The sequence below is a fragment of the Corella eumyota genome, chromosome 1 (genome assembly GCF_963082875.1).
Source record: "Corella eumyota chromosome 1, kaCorEumy4.1, whole genome shotgun sequence".
NCBI classification, from domain to species: Eukaryota; Metazoa; Chordata; class Ascidiacea; order Phlebobranchia; family Corellidae; genus Corella; species Corella eumyota.
This window is the reverse complement of record NC_137490.1, coordinates 8691779-8706918: the sequence shown is the minus strand read 5'-3', so window position 1 is coordinate 8706918 and position 15140 is coordinate 8691779. Positions and strand designations below refer to the sequence as shown.

At 31.8% G+C, this 15140-nt stretch overlaps 3 protein-coding genes across 3 annotated transcripts; all 3 read left to right on the top strand.

Annotated features, from left to right (window-relative positions):
* Positions 1-151: 151 nt before the first annotated feature.
* Positions 152-3702, top strand: LOC145755315 (large ribosomal subunit protein eL30). Its single transcript, XM_082571544.1, has 5 exons — positions 152-225; positions 351-409; positions 709-854; positions 3110-3240; positions 3612-3702. The coding sequence occupies exons 2-5, from the start codon at positions 392-394 to the stop codon at positions 3665-3667; spliced, it is 351 nt and encodes a 116-aa protein (XP_082427670.1). The 5' UTR covers positions 152-225; positions 351-391; the 3' UTR covers positions 3668-3702.
* On the top strand, positions 1687-3102 carry LOC145755304 (eukaryotic translation initiation factor 2 subunit 1-like). The gene has a single exon (XM_082571533.1). The coding sequence runs from the start codon at positions 1911-1913 to the stop codon at positions 2853-2855; it is 945 nt and encodes a 314-aa protein (XP_082427659.1). The 5' UTR covers positions 1687-1910; the 3' UTR covers positions 2856-3102.
* An 8305-nt stretch (positions 3703-12007) lies between the features above and the next one.
* LOC145755211 (mediator of RNA polymerase II transcription subunit 11-like) lies at positions 12008-14706 on the top strand. Its single transcript, XM_082571443.1, has 3 exons — positions 12008-12920; positions 12984-13114; positions 13559-14706. The coding sequence occupies exons 1-3, from the start codon at positions 12836-12838 to the stop codon at positions 13700-13702; spliced, it is 360 nt and encodes a 119-aa protein (XP_082427569.1). The 5' UTR covers positions 12008-12835; the 3' UTR covers positions 13703-14706.
* Positions 14707-15140: the final 434 nt, after the last annotated feature.

The following is a 15140-nucleotide window of genomic DNA, read 5'->3' as shown; positions in this document are numbered from 1 at the left end:
CAAAAAAATAAGAAAAGAACCAATTTATTTTACTTTTAATGTATTTTTAAACATGTAATAATTTTAATAGTTTTTTTAAATAATTATTTTTAAAATATAATAAATTAAGTTTATATAACAAGTTACTGTACAGCCATAGAAATAAAAAAATGTTTAACACGTTATTGCGTCATGAAAAATTAACCTGTGACCCCCTTTTTAGCGTGAGGAGTTTCAAGCAGCAAGGTATTTTTTGTATTAATTTTAAAATAATGATTTAGGCTAACACTAGTTTACATTAAAAATATTTATTACGCATATTGTGTTTATCTAACTTTTGTATAGTTAGTTTAACTGGATTTAAATTTTAGGACATTTCGTTGCATCTTAGAAGCTTCAATACATTTTTAAAATGGCTGTCAAAAAAACCGTAAGTTTGTAATAAATCGTTATGTTATTTTTGTGTTATGCTGATCAGTGGTCACAACTTGACGTTGTTTATATATAAAAGTCTTTAATTAACGACAACACTTAATAAATATTTGCAGGTCTGTAAATATTAAACGTTTATCCCCAATTTAATTAAATGATTTATTGCTGTTTATAAAAATATTAATTAAAATGTTTTTTTTTAATTCTACTTGTATCAAACTTCAAAATTAAATGTTGTTTCATACTTGTGCTTTTATATATGTTTGTTCAACTTACATTATATTATTTTAATTTTAGAAAAAGTCGATGGAGAATATTAACTCCCGCCTCCGACTTGTAATGAAGAGCGGAAAATATAATCTTGGTTATCGTCAAACTCTCAAGATGTTAAGACAAGGAAAAGCAAAGCTTGTTATATTAGCGGCAAATTGTCCTGCATTAAGGTAATTCAAATTTTATTGCAGTTTCTGTATTTAAATTATTTGAGGTAAGTATATGAACTTAAATTTTGTTAATTTTTTGATAAATTATTTTTATTGGGTGATTGTACATGTATATATTTTGTCTTGCGGAATGTTAAGTTGAGCCAAATATTTAAAAGGTAATTATTTGTATACACATTTTTATGACATGATTTAGAACTCTGTGTTAGAACAACCTACTAGCCTAAATACATTTACTTTATATATTTAACTGTAAAAAAATGTTTTAATTGTACCTAGTTAGAATTATGTTAATGAAGTTAATACTACTAAATACTTACATATGTTTGGTTTTGTTTTATATTATTGTATTGTTTTGGTTTTAAATTAAAAAGAGGAAAAAATATAAAAAAAATATTTTCTTGAGTTTGCTTTGCTATGTCAACAACAATATTTTGTTTAAAGTTATTTATGTAGTACAGCATAACTACTGAGAATGTTTTTTTTTATATAAAAAAAATGTGTTGTTAGTATATTAAAATAAAATCTATCCTAAAATGTTTTTGTAAATAGTTGTTTTTTTTATATATAATTGATGTAATCATTGTTTTATAATGACACATACAAAGTTTTTCATTCTTTAATTTAATTGTGAATTATTTTTGTAAATATGCTTGGGTTTGATCCTCTGGAATAAGGCTGATCAGGATTATTTTGTATCTGCTCAGTAAAAGTAAGAGGAATATAAATCCACGGTATTTAGTGTTATTTGAAAAATTCAAATAAACAGTAAATTACTGTGATACAATTACTTTCTGATAAAAAGAATAAACAATTTGTCGAGATGAATTAATTTAAAATTCATTTCTCATTTTGTGTTTTTCATTTTTATACAGACTATCAGCATTTTTATAGGCTTATAATATTAAGTTATGGTTAAATAGCTGTATTATAGTGAAGTAGTGCCTCATTAATTATGTTCATTTTAAATTAATTTTTACGAAAAGTCTGCTTTAAATTTTAATATTGTTAAACAGGATTTTTCTGAGTTAAAAAGTTTTATTTTTAATTTAAAAAATGTCAATAAATTGTCGGTATTATGCCGAAAAGTTTCCGGAAATTGATGATGTGGTCATGGTCAACGTTCAATCCATAGCTGAGATGGGAGCTTATGTGAGATTATTGGAGTACAACAACATCGAGGGAATGATTTTACTTAGCGAGTTGTCAAGAAGGAGAATTCGATCTATAAATAAACTTATTCGAGTGGGTAGGGATGAATGCGTGGTAGTAATAAGAGTGGATAAAGAAAAAGGTTACATTGATCTTTCAAAAAGACGAGTCTCACCTGAAGAGTTAAAAAAATGTGAAAATAAATACTCGAAAGCAAAGTGTGTGCACAGTATTCTTCGACACACAGTCGAACTTTTACACCAATCTGATGTTGAGGTTGATTTCGAGGACTTTTTTCAGCGCACTGCCTGGTATTATGATAAGAAATACAAAAGAGCAAATGAGAAGTATCCTGCTTCTTATGACATGTTTAAACGAGTGATTGACGAACCTAGTGTACTAGACGAATTAAACCTTTCACCACAAGAACATGACGTTTTATTAAAAAATATCAAGCGGAGACTCACCCCACAAGCAATGAAGATAAGATCTGATGTTGAAGTCTCATGTTATTCCTATGAAGGAGTTGATGCTGTAAAAAGAGCTTTAAAGAAAGGACTGGAATGTTCTACTGAAGAGCACAGGATCAAAATTAACCTGATTGCACCCCCTCTTTATGTTTTAACAACGCAATCGTTGGATCGCAATTTGGGACTAGAGTCTCTTAACACATCAATCCAAGCAATTGAAAGTTCAATCAAAGAAGCTGATGGGAATTTCTCAATAAAATTAGCTCCAAAAGTTGTAACAGATGTGGATGATGTCGAATTACAGAAAAAAATGGAAGAATTAGCTCTTCAAAATGAAGAAATAGATGGCGATGATGATGCTGACGGATATGACGATTAAACTTTTTTATTTATTTCATTCTGCTGTAAATATTAACATAATATAGAAAATGTTTTATGGAAATGTGGGTTAAGGTGGTGGGTTCCACAACAATTGCTTTAGGGGTATTAAGCATAAAATTGCAGTATTTGACTGAAATTTGGAATATATTGATTCATGCTAGAATTATTGTTTATTTAAAAAAGTTGAAATAATAGTAAAGGATCAATCTTGTTGCTTTATAATTTAAAAACAATTAAAAAATGTATTTACAGAAAATCTGAAATTGAATACTACGCCATGCTCGCGAAAACTGGAGTCCATCATTATACTGGAAACAACATTGAATTGGGTACTGCTTGTGGAAAATACTTTAGAGTATGCACCCTGTCCATAACTGATCCAGGTAATGTGTATTATATCCTGTCTAGTTTTCTTGTGTATGTATTTATTTAGTTGGAAAAATTTTAATGAAAACTTTAAACAAATGTTTTCTTATATTTTTGGTCCAAGCATCTGTACTAGATACAATTGATATTATCTTTTTCTTCCTTTTCACTATTCTAAATTAAAAAATATATAGTTGGGAGTGGGGATTATATTAAAACATAACAGCAAAACAACATTTAATATAAAACTTCAATCTTCAAAAAGTTGTTTTTTTAAATGGGATATCGAAAATTCAGTTTTAAAAAGTTTTAACACCCCAGCAGTTCATAATTTCTCTAAATTAGTTTGTATTTTACTAAGTTAAACATTTCTCTTTTTGGTTTGCAGGTGATAGTGATATCATCAGAAGTATGCCAGCACCTTCAGGCACTGGGGGAGATTAAATAAAATAAATCAATAAAAACAAAGCTTTTTGTTATTGTTGGGAATTTCTTTTAGATCAGAAAAAAAAGTTAAATGGAGCTCAGAACTTTAGCATGACTTAAAGCTAGAGATGAGCCAATCAAATTTGAGTACTTGGCCCGAGTATTAAGAATAAATTGATACTCGTTGAAAAATTAGTGCTCGTCGAGCATTTTTGGAGTAACAATAAGAACGTATATGATTTACTGAACATAAAAAAAAAAAAAGTTTGCCATTTTCTAAAAAAATATTTTACGTTACCTTAGTCAATTTAATTGTTGCGCAAAGGTCACTAACAAAATTTTAAACGCTTTGTCTAAAAGTCCAAAACTATCTTAGCTAAATTATCCAAAGTATGGTCGTTTTTTTTTTATTGAAGTGCCAAGACAGCACAAAAGCATAATGCAGTATCTCTCGATATAACAATTACTACGACAAATATTTTGGGCACATCTCTTAAAATACCTTGTGTTTTCTAGAAAATCATGCGCTATAACATAAACTGGTAAAAATGTGTGAAGGCAAAACAATTTTGTTAAATTGTCTAAATACATACCCATGAATTAATGCTCCATTTGTTTTATTAACAACTTAATCGTATATACGTTACAAATTATTACACACTAAATAACTATACAATATTAGGTTGGTTAACAGTTAAGATGGTTAATTGGGCATCTTATTAACTAGAAAAATTAATTATTTTTCGTACCAGCCATGACCTTTGGGAAGTGTAACTGGGTCTTTCCCTGCTGGTATGACATGAAAGTTGTTGCAATGGGGTTCCGCGCAACAAAAGAAACAAACTCGATGCGAAAAAAATAAATAAACACACACTATAACAAGATAGTAAAAATAGTGTTGTAAAACATTTTACCAATGTTTAACATAGCCCGTTTTACCGACAATTAAACATTTTTAATAACCCTTTAACTTTTTGGAAATGACTCTTTGGTAAAAAATATTTTAACACCCCTAATCATTTTTAAACTAAACTCAAAGCTTAACTTGTTACAATTAAACATAACAAGTATTTTTTTAACTTGACTTGTAAACAACTTACCAAGGGATTTAGAAGTAAATAGATTGCCAGCCATATCACTGTTACATGCGTTTGTTTGTTTGCACGATCTGTAACTAGATTCAAAATTCCCGTTTATTTCAAACTTGGTTTGACACGACATCTATATAAAATAAAAATGTTTTTATGTACAATATAAATCGTTTTAAGGCTACCTGTACAGCAGAAACTTAGAAGAATAATGGTCACGCCGAACGTTATCGAATTGACTTTCTGGCTGTTTGGAATAATATTGTTTAGAATTTTCCGAAATTTGTTTTAACATAGTAGTTTTTTTTTCAAAATTTTATTGCTTTGACTTAAATCCAAAAATGTTGTAAAGCCATTAAAAAAAATTTCTTCCCCCCTCGTTCAAAGTCACATGGTTCCATATTGTAACGTACTGTGTTTTATTATCCTTGCCGTTATCTTTCTGGTCTGACGCCTTCACCCTTACGTCACTTCCCCTTTTAGCTTACCGCTACTTCTTTTTTTTAAATTATGTTACTGTTTATGTAAATATTAATGAGATTCTATTTGAATAAGGTTTACCGTGACTAAATTAATAAACTGTTGAATATTGTGAAATTGTGAATTAATATTAAGAACTTTGTACTCGGTTATTACATTGGAGGTCCTGCCGAGATCCAGAATGTCTGATTCGGAAAGCGAGGTTTTTATTAAAACCCCACTACCTGAAAATTGGGAAAATGTTATGGAAAAAAAATGCAGAATATAAAAACATTACTAATGAGAGAACTAGAAGAAACAGTCAACCACCGAGTTACCGAAATCTGGGTTGAGGTGCAACAACAGCTAAATGCCGCAGTAACGGCGATGCAACAAAAATATGTGAGCCTTTACAGCAATATTGAAAAAGCTCAAAAAACAACAGTGGCTGCAATAAATGATCTAAAAATGAAATTTGAGCAATACGAAACGTTTAATGCAAGTGAAATGGAAGTTTCAAAAAAATTGATAAATATTAAAGAAGACGCTGATACCAAGGTCAAAGACTTCATGAGTTCAACCCGGGCTAATCAAGAAGAACTAAATAAAAACATTGAACTTCTGACGCCAACAAGGGTTCGATTTGCCTTACCAAATGGTACTCCAAATAAAGAAAAGGTATCGCCTGTAACCCTTGATCGATTCGATGGTAAAGGTTCTGTTGAAGATTTTTTGGCTCGATTTGAGATTGCGGCAGAATACAATCAGTGGTCGCAATATACCAAAGGCTTTCCGCCTCAAGCGTTATAGATTCCGCCTCAAGCGTTATAACGAGCCTGGACCCTGAAAAAAGACGACAATTTATTGTAGTTAAAAACAAGCTGATTTAAAAATTTGGAATAAAGATACGTGATCCCGTGTCGCTGTTGCATTGTCGCGTTCGGCGGCATAATGAAAGTCTTGTTGACCTTTCCGAAGATAAACTCGATGGCACGACGCTGTAAGGTATACGAACAATCAAAAGAATCCGACTTGGAAACCGTCAAGGTGAACTGTTTTCTCAACGCCCTTAAAGACTACCCCTTTATTATTTCAGGCTTAAGGCTGAAAGATCCGCGTTCCTTAGATGAAGCTTTGGATTGGGCAATGCGTCTTGAAGAAGAGCAAAATAATCGTCAAATAAGGCCAGTGCGAACAGCGAATGCGACCAACGCCCAAGTCGATGTATCTGTAGCAAGTAAATTGGAAAAAATGAGTCAAGCTATCGTAGACTTGACGGAGCAATTTAAAATGCCTAATGGAAACCGTTATTCTAACTATAACAGACCACAACGAAATAGAAACTATAATCGTCCCGGGCCGGAAAACTATCAATAACCGAACAACTGAGGCCTCGTTCGGTTAGATTTAAAGGTGCCTCTAGAAACGTCGGCTTAACTTTATCAGGTCATCTTAATGGTTTATATTGTAAAATTATTTATGGCTATTTACACATTTCTATGTTGGTTGATACAGGAGCCGACGTAACAATTATAAGCAGAAAAATATTCAAGCACCATAATCGAAACCGTTTTTGTCCGACACCCATTACTTTGCGAGGGGTGGGAAATAATAGAATCGCTGTTAATGGTACGTGTGAATTGAACTTTATTTTAGGAAAAACTATGTACAAACATCAAACTTTGATATGCGAAATCGAAGAAGATGGTATTTTAGGCCTGGATTTTTTAAACAAATTCAAGTTTACCATTAATGCTAATGCAAGCTTGCTGAAAACTGCGACTGAAGAAATTAAATTAAATTATGTTCAAAAAGTTGATGCACAACTACAGTTAGCCCCATCACCTAGAAACGAACAATTAGAAGGCATATTTCAAGATGACGATGCCACAAAAGACCTTATTACGAGAGCAAAAATAAACTTGAAACCCACACAATGTAAACGATGCGAGGACTTAATAAAAAGTTACGTAAGAAGTTCGTTAACACCAACGGCAACCGACAAAACCCTTGATCGCATTGAAACTGGCGACGCAATGCCTATTAAACAACGACCTCGGAGGTTGCCAATAAGTCAACAACAAGAAATGGACAAATTAATAGAAGAAATGCTTAAAGATAAAATAATATCTCCGTCTTATAGCCCATGGTGTTCGCCTGTAGTTTTGGTAAAAAAGAAAGATGGCTCAAAACGCTTTTGTGTCGACTACAGAAAACTAAATGCAATTACTAAAAAAGATGCCTACCCACTGCCAAGAATTGACACACTTTTAGATTGCATTAAGGGCTCTAAATGGTTTTCTACACTGGACCTTAAAAGTGGCTACTGGCAAGTTTTAGTAGATCCGAAAGATAAAGAAAAAACCGCCTTTTCATCTGGTAAAGGGTTGTTTCACTTTAATGTTATGCCTTTTGGTTTGTGTGGTAGCCCTAGTACATTTGAAAGGTTAATGGATCGGGTGTTGTCTGGGATTTCAAACAAAAAATGCTTAGTATATTTAGACGATGTACTTGTCCACGCAGAAACTTTTGACAAATTGTGCCTAAATATGGAAGAAGTGTTTCAACGATTAATCGATGCAAACTTGCTACTTAATGCCTCGAAATGTAAACTTTTTGCAAAATCAGTCGAATACTTAGGACATGTAATTACTGAAGATGAAATTAAGACATCACAAGAAAAAATAAAGGCAATTCAAGAATGGCCGACACCAAGTAAACTTAAGGAGCTACAAAGTTTTTTGGGACTCTGTTCATATTACCGAAAGTTTATACGTAATTTTGCTTATATGGCACAGCCTTTGCACCGTTTATTGGGAAAAGATGTTCGCTTTAATTGGAGTGCCGACTGTGAAAAATCGTTTCAATCTCTAAAAAGGGCATTAACCGAAGCACCAGTTTTAAAATTTGCAAATGAAACAGGACAATTTATTATTGATGCAGACACTAGCAATTATGCAATAGGAGCTGGCCGAGCTGTTCTGTCACAACGACAAGAAGATGGCCTAGAACACGTAATTGAATATTTTACCAGATCATTGTCTAGCGCAGAAAAAAATTATTGTACCAACACGGAAGGAACTTTCGCAGAAAAAAATTATTGTACCGCAGAAAAAAATTATTGTACCAACACGGAAGGAGTTATTATATATACGGACGAAAAATTAAAATTCGAAGCGACCATGGCTCGTTAAGTTGGCTTTTGAACTTTCGTAAACCAGAGGGCCAAATGGCAAGATGGATTGAACGTTTAAATGAATACGACTTTGAGATTGTGTACAGAAAAGGATTAAAACACAACAACGCCGACGCGCTTTCAAGATGGCCATGTAACCGAAATTGTAAATATTGTAAAAAAGTACCTGGTTTAAATAAAAAAAAACTGTGGATGTAAAAATAATAAACGCAACAACGGATGTTTTCCTTTTGTCTCCGCAACAACTAAAAGAAGCTCAATTATTAGACCCTGATACAAAAACAATTGCAAGCCTTCATTCAGGAAAAAATCGACCTGACTGGGATGAGATTGCACCACTCAGTCAAGCGGCAAAGTATTACTACTTACACTGGGATTCGTTAGTTATTCAAAACGATGTTTTGTGCCGCAAATGGGAACAAGATGATGGTCTCATAATAAAACATCAAATTATTGTCCCAAAACCTTTTCAGCAACAAATCATCAAACGCATGCATGGACAAGTTGCCGCAGGACACTTTGGGTTGAAAAAAAACATTGGAGAAAATTAGTTCACAGTACCATTGGTATAAATGCAGGACGGATGTAGCTATATTTTGCAAAGCCTGCGACAAATGTGCGGCAAGAAAAGGTCCCGCTACAAAACTAAGAGCACCACTGAAGCTATACAACGTAGGATATCCGTTTGAAAGAATAGCAATTGACGTACTTGGTCCTTTACCAACATCAAGTTCTGGGAATAAATACATAATAATTGCCATGGACTATTTTAGCAAATGGCCAGAAGCATACCCAGTACCAAACCAAGAAGCAAAAACAGTGGCAAAAACTTTAATAGAACAACTGTTCACAAGATTTGGTGTACCATGCGAACTGTTTACAGACCAGGGTTCAAATTTTGAATCTCATTTGTTTAAAGAGATTTTAAAAACATTTGATATAACAAAAACCCGTACTACACCATATTACCCACAAAGCGATGGTATGGTCGAAAGGTTTAACAGAACTATATTAGCACAATTGTCGATGTTTATAAACGAAAATCAACAAGACTGGGATCTACAACTATCTTACCTTTTGATGGCTTATCGAACCGCAGTGCATGACACCACTGAATTAACCCCGGCCATGATTATGTTTGGCCGAGAAATGAACTTACCGACAGACTTTTTGTTTGGTCGCTCTGAGAAAACAACATATTCACCGATTGATTACGTAAAGATGAACCAAAAAGCATTGGATAATGTACATGAGTTTGCAAGAAAAAGGCTTAACTTTACAGGAAAACGAATGAAAAAATACTACGATCGGAATTCCGCTAAAGACATTTTTGGGGTGGGTCAGGCTGTGTGGCTTTTTTGCCCTCAAAGAAAAAAGGGAAAGAGTCCAAAACTGTCCCTGCCATGGAAAGGACCGTTTGTCATTACAAAACGTATAAATGACTTAGTGTATCGTATACAAAAATCTCGTAAAAACAAACCAAAAGTGGTAAATCGCAACAGGTTGTGGCGTTACAGTGGCCAAAACTTGCCCAATTGGTTTAATTCTGATATTTCTAATGAAAATTATCATAATAATAATAATAATAGTAATAATGTGTTTGATCAAAGTGATAATAATATTATTAATTTATACGAATCTGATATATCTGACCCAGAAACAAATATGCCTTCACATTCTCGTGGTGGACGTTTTATTCGCCGCCCATTAAGATATTGTTAACAATTTCATTTATCGTGTAAATTTTTAGTTGTAAATACTGTTTTTGTGATTTTCTGTGTATGCTAGAATCGTATTCGGAGAATACTGTTATCGGGGGAGGGGCATTGTAACGTACTGTGTTTTATTATCCTTGCCTTTATCTTTCTGGTCTGACGCCTTCACCCTTACGTCACTTCCCCTTTTAGCTTACCGCTACTTCTTATGTTAGTTTAAGGTTGACTTGAGATTTGAGGTTGCTTTAGATTAATTATGTTATTGTTTATGTAAATATTAATGAGATTCTATTTGAATAAGGTTTACCGTGACTAAATTAATAAACTGTTGAATATTGTGAAATTGTGAATTAATATTAAGAACTTTGTACTGGGTTATTACAATATCCATTTCTACGACTTTACCATTGACCATGGTTCCTTTGTAACAAAAATTATCGTCCACTTTTTGTCTCATGTTGTAATATTCTCGATGCTCGAGTGAAGGATAACACATCCACAAAAAACATCAACAACATTAAAATCATCATAACTTATGTTTAAACTTAAACACTAATCTGACAAAGAGGGCTTTAAATTAGCTAACCACTATATTCCTCAAGTAATAAGTAACATGACAATTAAACAAGAATATCGATATGTAATTTTCATTTCAAAAATCCATATATTGATAGAAAAAGAACCGCTTTGTATTTAAAAACATATATATTCCGGTTTATATAGCAAAAAGTTGACCACTAAAAGTTATTAAAAGTTGTTTTTTTAAAAAAAATTTTAAATTTTTTTAAAAAAATCATGATTCTAAAAACTGTTGTTGTTTTGCTGAATTAGATTTAAAAATAAAATTCTTACAATTTTTGAAACTAATTCGGGTATTGCTAAAAAAAAAAAGAGTTGTAGTATTTTACGAAAAACCACAATTTTAGTCTCTATACGATTTCTTTTAACACACGCTTTTTTGCCTTTTTTGCCGGCACTAATAATATCCTATCCATAACAGAAATCTGGGTAACTGACAGCATTACTATTGCATGCTTATGTTTGTTTGCATGATTTGTAGAGTTGCGTTATTCCTTTGTTCACTAAAAACCTTCTTTAAGAAGAATTCGGTATATTATAGCCATAATTTGTAAGTTGGGTGTTGTTTAAAAAACGGTAATCGTTCTAGGTCTTAAACAGAAGCTGTGTGCTACTGTAGACACACTTTTTATTGTAAAATAAATGCATAAAATCGACTTGCTTCTAGACTGAGCACATATGTTTCTTCTTGAGGTTTTTGTTATTACTTTGATCAAAATATAGGTTTTTGCATTTAAAACAAAATTTTTAAATTATTTGACAATTAAAAGAAATTTCAAGAAAATACAATGAAAAAAAAACTTTGTGAAGTTTTTAAACCTACTATTTAGCTAAAGAAAATGCATTTGTAATTTTGCAAATTTGAAACTCGTTTTTTTTTAAATCCTAAAATGTAACCCTAAAAAACCCTAAGAGCTTTTATGACGGTAGTTTGCATAAATTCATGTGCATAAAAACAAAGTAAAGTTATTTTAACAATTTTTGATATTTTACCTGAGTTTAAAAAAATAAATACAAGTAGTGTCCCGTCTATTTTTATTAACATCCTAAAAAGTTACGTTTCAAATCATCACATTGCTGCAGTTTATAAAAATTGGTTTTACCAAATTTTTCTTTTTGATTCCAACTACATCTATGTAACCAGGTGATGTCAAAAAAAGTTCAAAACCTAAAATTTAGCCAAATATTTTAAAAAGTTGTTTGTTTTAGCTAACAATATTTCGAATTCAATGATTTTTATCCATAAACATATAATCACTAGATGTCCAACTCCCTGAATATTATGCGATACTATACATGCTTGAACGCACAACATGTTTATTTGTGTAAAATCCAAACAGAAGTGATTAAGGTTAACTAAAAAAGCAGGTTTCTGTAGTTTATATCCTTTCACCTATTAAATATTCTTATTCTAAGAAAATGCTTGCTGGTTCTGCACCGCCGCATGGAACAGCCAAAGGCTTTAAAGAACACTTAAAAGATTGGACAAAGGGGAATAAAAGAAAACTACTAATTAACATTGGACTTTTTGGAATCGGTGCTCTTTTAAGTTCCAATTTTTATGATCTTACTTTTGATGCTCCGTCTGTACCTGGAAGTCCATAAACAGTTTTATATGCATTTTGCTCGCAAATAATCTAGTTATACTTAATTTTTCTTTAAAAAGTTTGGCATATTCTTAAATATGAAATATTGGTATGGTTAACACTTACAGAGTTACTAAGTACTGAGATGTTCTTATGTTAAATTAAAACCTTGTCATGTTTGATGGTATTTTAAGTTTTAAAAGTGAATATCCTAATTTGACAGTGTACCAAATATTTAATTGGTAAAATTTTAAAAAGGACTAAACTTTTGTTATTTGTGTTACTTTTCACATTTTTCAAATGTTAACTTGTTTTAAATGTTTATTTGTTGTAACAAGACTTGTTAAGCAGTGTTATAGCTGTAAATGTGTAGAGAAAAAATATTTAGACACAGAATTATTAAAAGTATTTCAATATTTACAACTTTTTAACAGAATTAACGAAAAGAAACAAATGCTTTTAAATTCTTTCCATTTTTGTTTACAACTAATTTTAATAGAGTACGTTTTGTATTACTAGGTTTATATAATCAACAAGAAAGTGATATTGTTTTAAAACACTGGATGGCTAATTTAGAAAATGTTTCAAATCGGATAAAAAAACTAGAAGAAATCGAAAGGAAAATTACAACAGCAATTCAAAATGCAGGTAAATTTTCTTAATAAAAAGTTTTTATATATATAAATAAATTATATATCTGTGACATTTTAGGGACAGCATTGCAAGAGTTGTCAAAAGAAAAGACCCAAGATAAAAATGTTGAAAAACCAACTGCAGTGTTCATGCAATCACTGGATGAAATAGAGACTGAAATGGCCAATCAAATAAGTTATTTGTCACAGGTGCACTTTTAATATAGTTAAATTAAATGTTGTAGGTAGAATATATTTTTTTTATCAAAGATAATTTATTTTAACATACATGCTGCATAGGAATACATTTAAAATATTATTTTAAACCTTAATAAAACAAGCAGCATTGTGTAGACCTGGCAGCATGGTTTAGTGGTAAGAACGCTTGCTACACCACCATGAGGTTATGGGTTTAATCCCCACTTCTCTCATGCTGTAGCTCCTTTGAGTAAGGCGCTATAAACGTTTGAACTCCTGCTGAGCCAGCACTTAATCAGCAGCATAATCACCAGGCAATTAAAATCTATATTCCACATTGAGGATAAGGATTTATACAAAAAAAACATATATTTTGTTGAACACTTCTTTTTTTTTAAGTTATTGAATTTATTTGACTATCCTTTATTTAAAATAGTTTATAATTATATATTTTAGGTTGCAACTAATCAACAACATGAAGGGTCATCTTATGCTGCAAAAAAGAAATCCCAACTTCTCCATGAATTAATTGTTTACACAGCAGATGGAGTAAATGAAATGGCACAAGTATGTGAACACTCCAAAGGATTACAAAAATGATGACATAGTCATTAAATAAATCGTTTAAAGTCGAAACAAAAGAAGCAGAAAGAATACTAACATTTTTTTTGTGTTGGTACACTATTTTGGTTTTAAAAGAAAAAGGAAATTGCTTTTTTTTTGTAATGGATGCTGGCCTGCAGTCCTACTAATTACGACACAGAACTGCACAGGACCACACAGGACAATAGATTCACCACACAGGGCCAAAAAGTGAAATCGTGTAGGGTGCTTTTTGTCTTTAGGGCAACTAAGAGCATTTTCCAGAAGAGGGTTAGGGCTGGGGTTATCAAAAAGTGTTTCATTATTGGTATTTGGTTTTTAATCAAATGACAGTATATCCAAATAAACAGTTAACATCTTCTATGCAATATTTAGTAGGACTCCTGACCTGTTCCGTGCTATTACACAAGGTTTATTTCTTGCAGTATTGTGTTTTTTCTATAGAACTGATAATATTAAATTTATAAACATTTTTGTTAAAAATAATTCCCTGCAAGTTTGTTTACACAGTGAGTATAACTTATTGGGGGGGGGGGTTAACGAAGTTTATTATTTCAATAGCAAAACTTCAAAATGTTGTACCTATTTTTATTGAATAGCAGGTCATTTAAATTTTTATTTTTTGAAAAAAAGGAACCTACTTATAAACGCATTACATATTTTTTTGTTTAGTTATAATCATTTTATTTAACTACAAAACTAACTTTTCTTTAGCGCTATGTAGGTAAAAACCGGCAGCGTGGTGTAGTGGTAAAAACACTTGCTACACCACACATGAGGTCGTGGGTTCAATCCCTACTGATCTCATGCTGTAGAGCCCTTGAGTAAGGCGCTATAAACGGTACGAACTCCTGCTGAGCCGACACTTAATCAGCAGCATAATTATCGGGTAATTACAATCTATAATATCCCAAACTGCCACAGGCAACTCGAAACTGAGTCGGAGTAACTGATGTTACTCTATGTTTAAGTCGCACATTCGACTTTCCCACATCGAGGATGAAGATATATACAAAAAAAAATATTTTAAGAATAAATTGAAGAAAAATGTTGTACTGAAATTTCTACTTACTGTTGGAGCACCAATAATAGCGCAAGTCGGCAGCGTACAATAACGCTTATAACGGTCTATGCGTTTTAGTTAATTTGATTTATTTATTGAAAGTTACTGTAGAAATTTAAAAATAAATCATTGTTTGTAATGAAAATTTATTATGTTCGATGCAACGTGACTTTTCGGTATGAAAAGAGGGCATTCCCCATTGTTAACAGAAATTAACTCTTTAGCGCCACATGTGTTAATTATTGTCCAATCACAACTTCCCACGTGAAAACACGAAATACAATAACAGTAAGGATGACGTAGCCTATACTGATACCTGTTTATAATTAAAACGTTTGTCGAATATCAAACCTTTGTAAAGAAGTTTTTTGT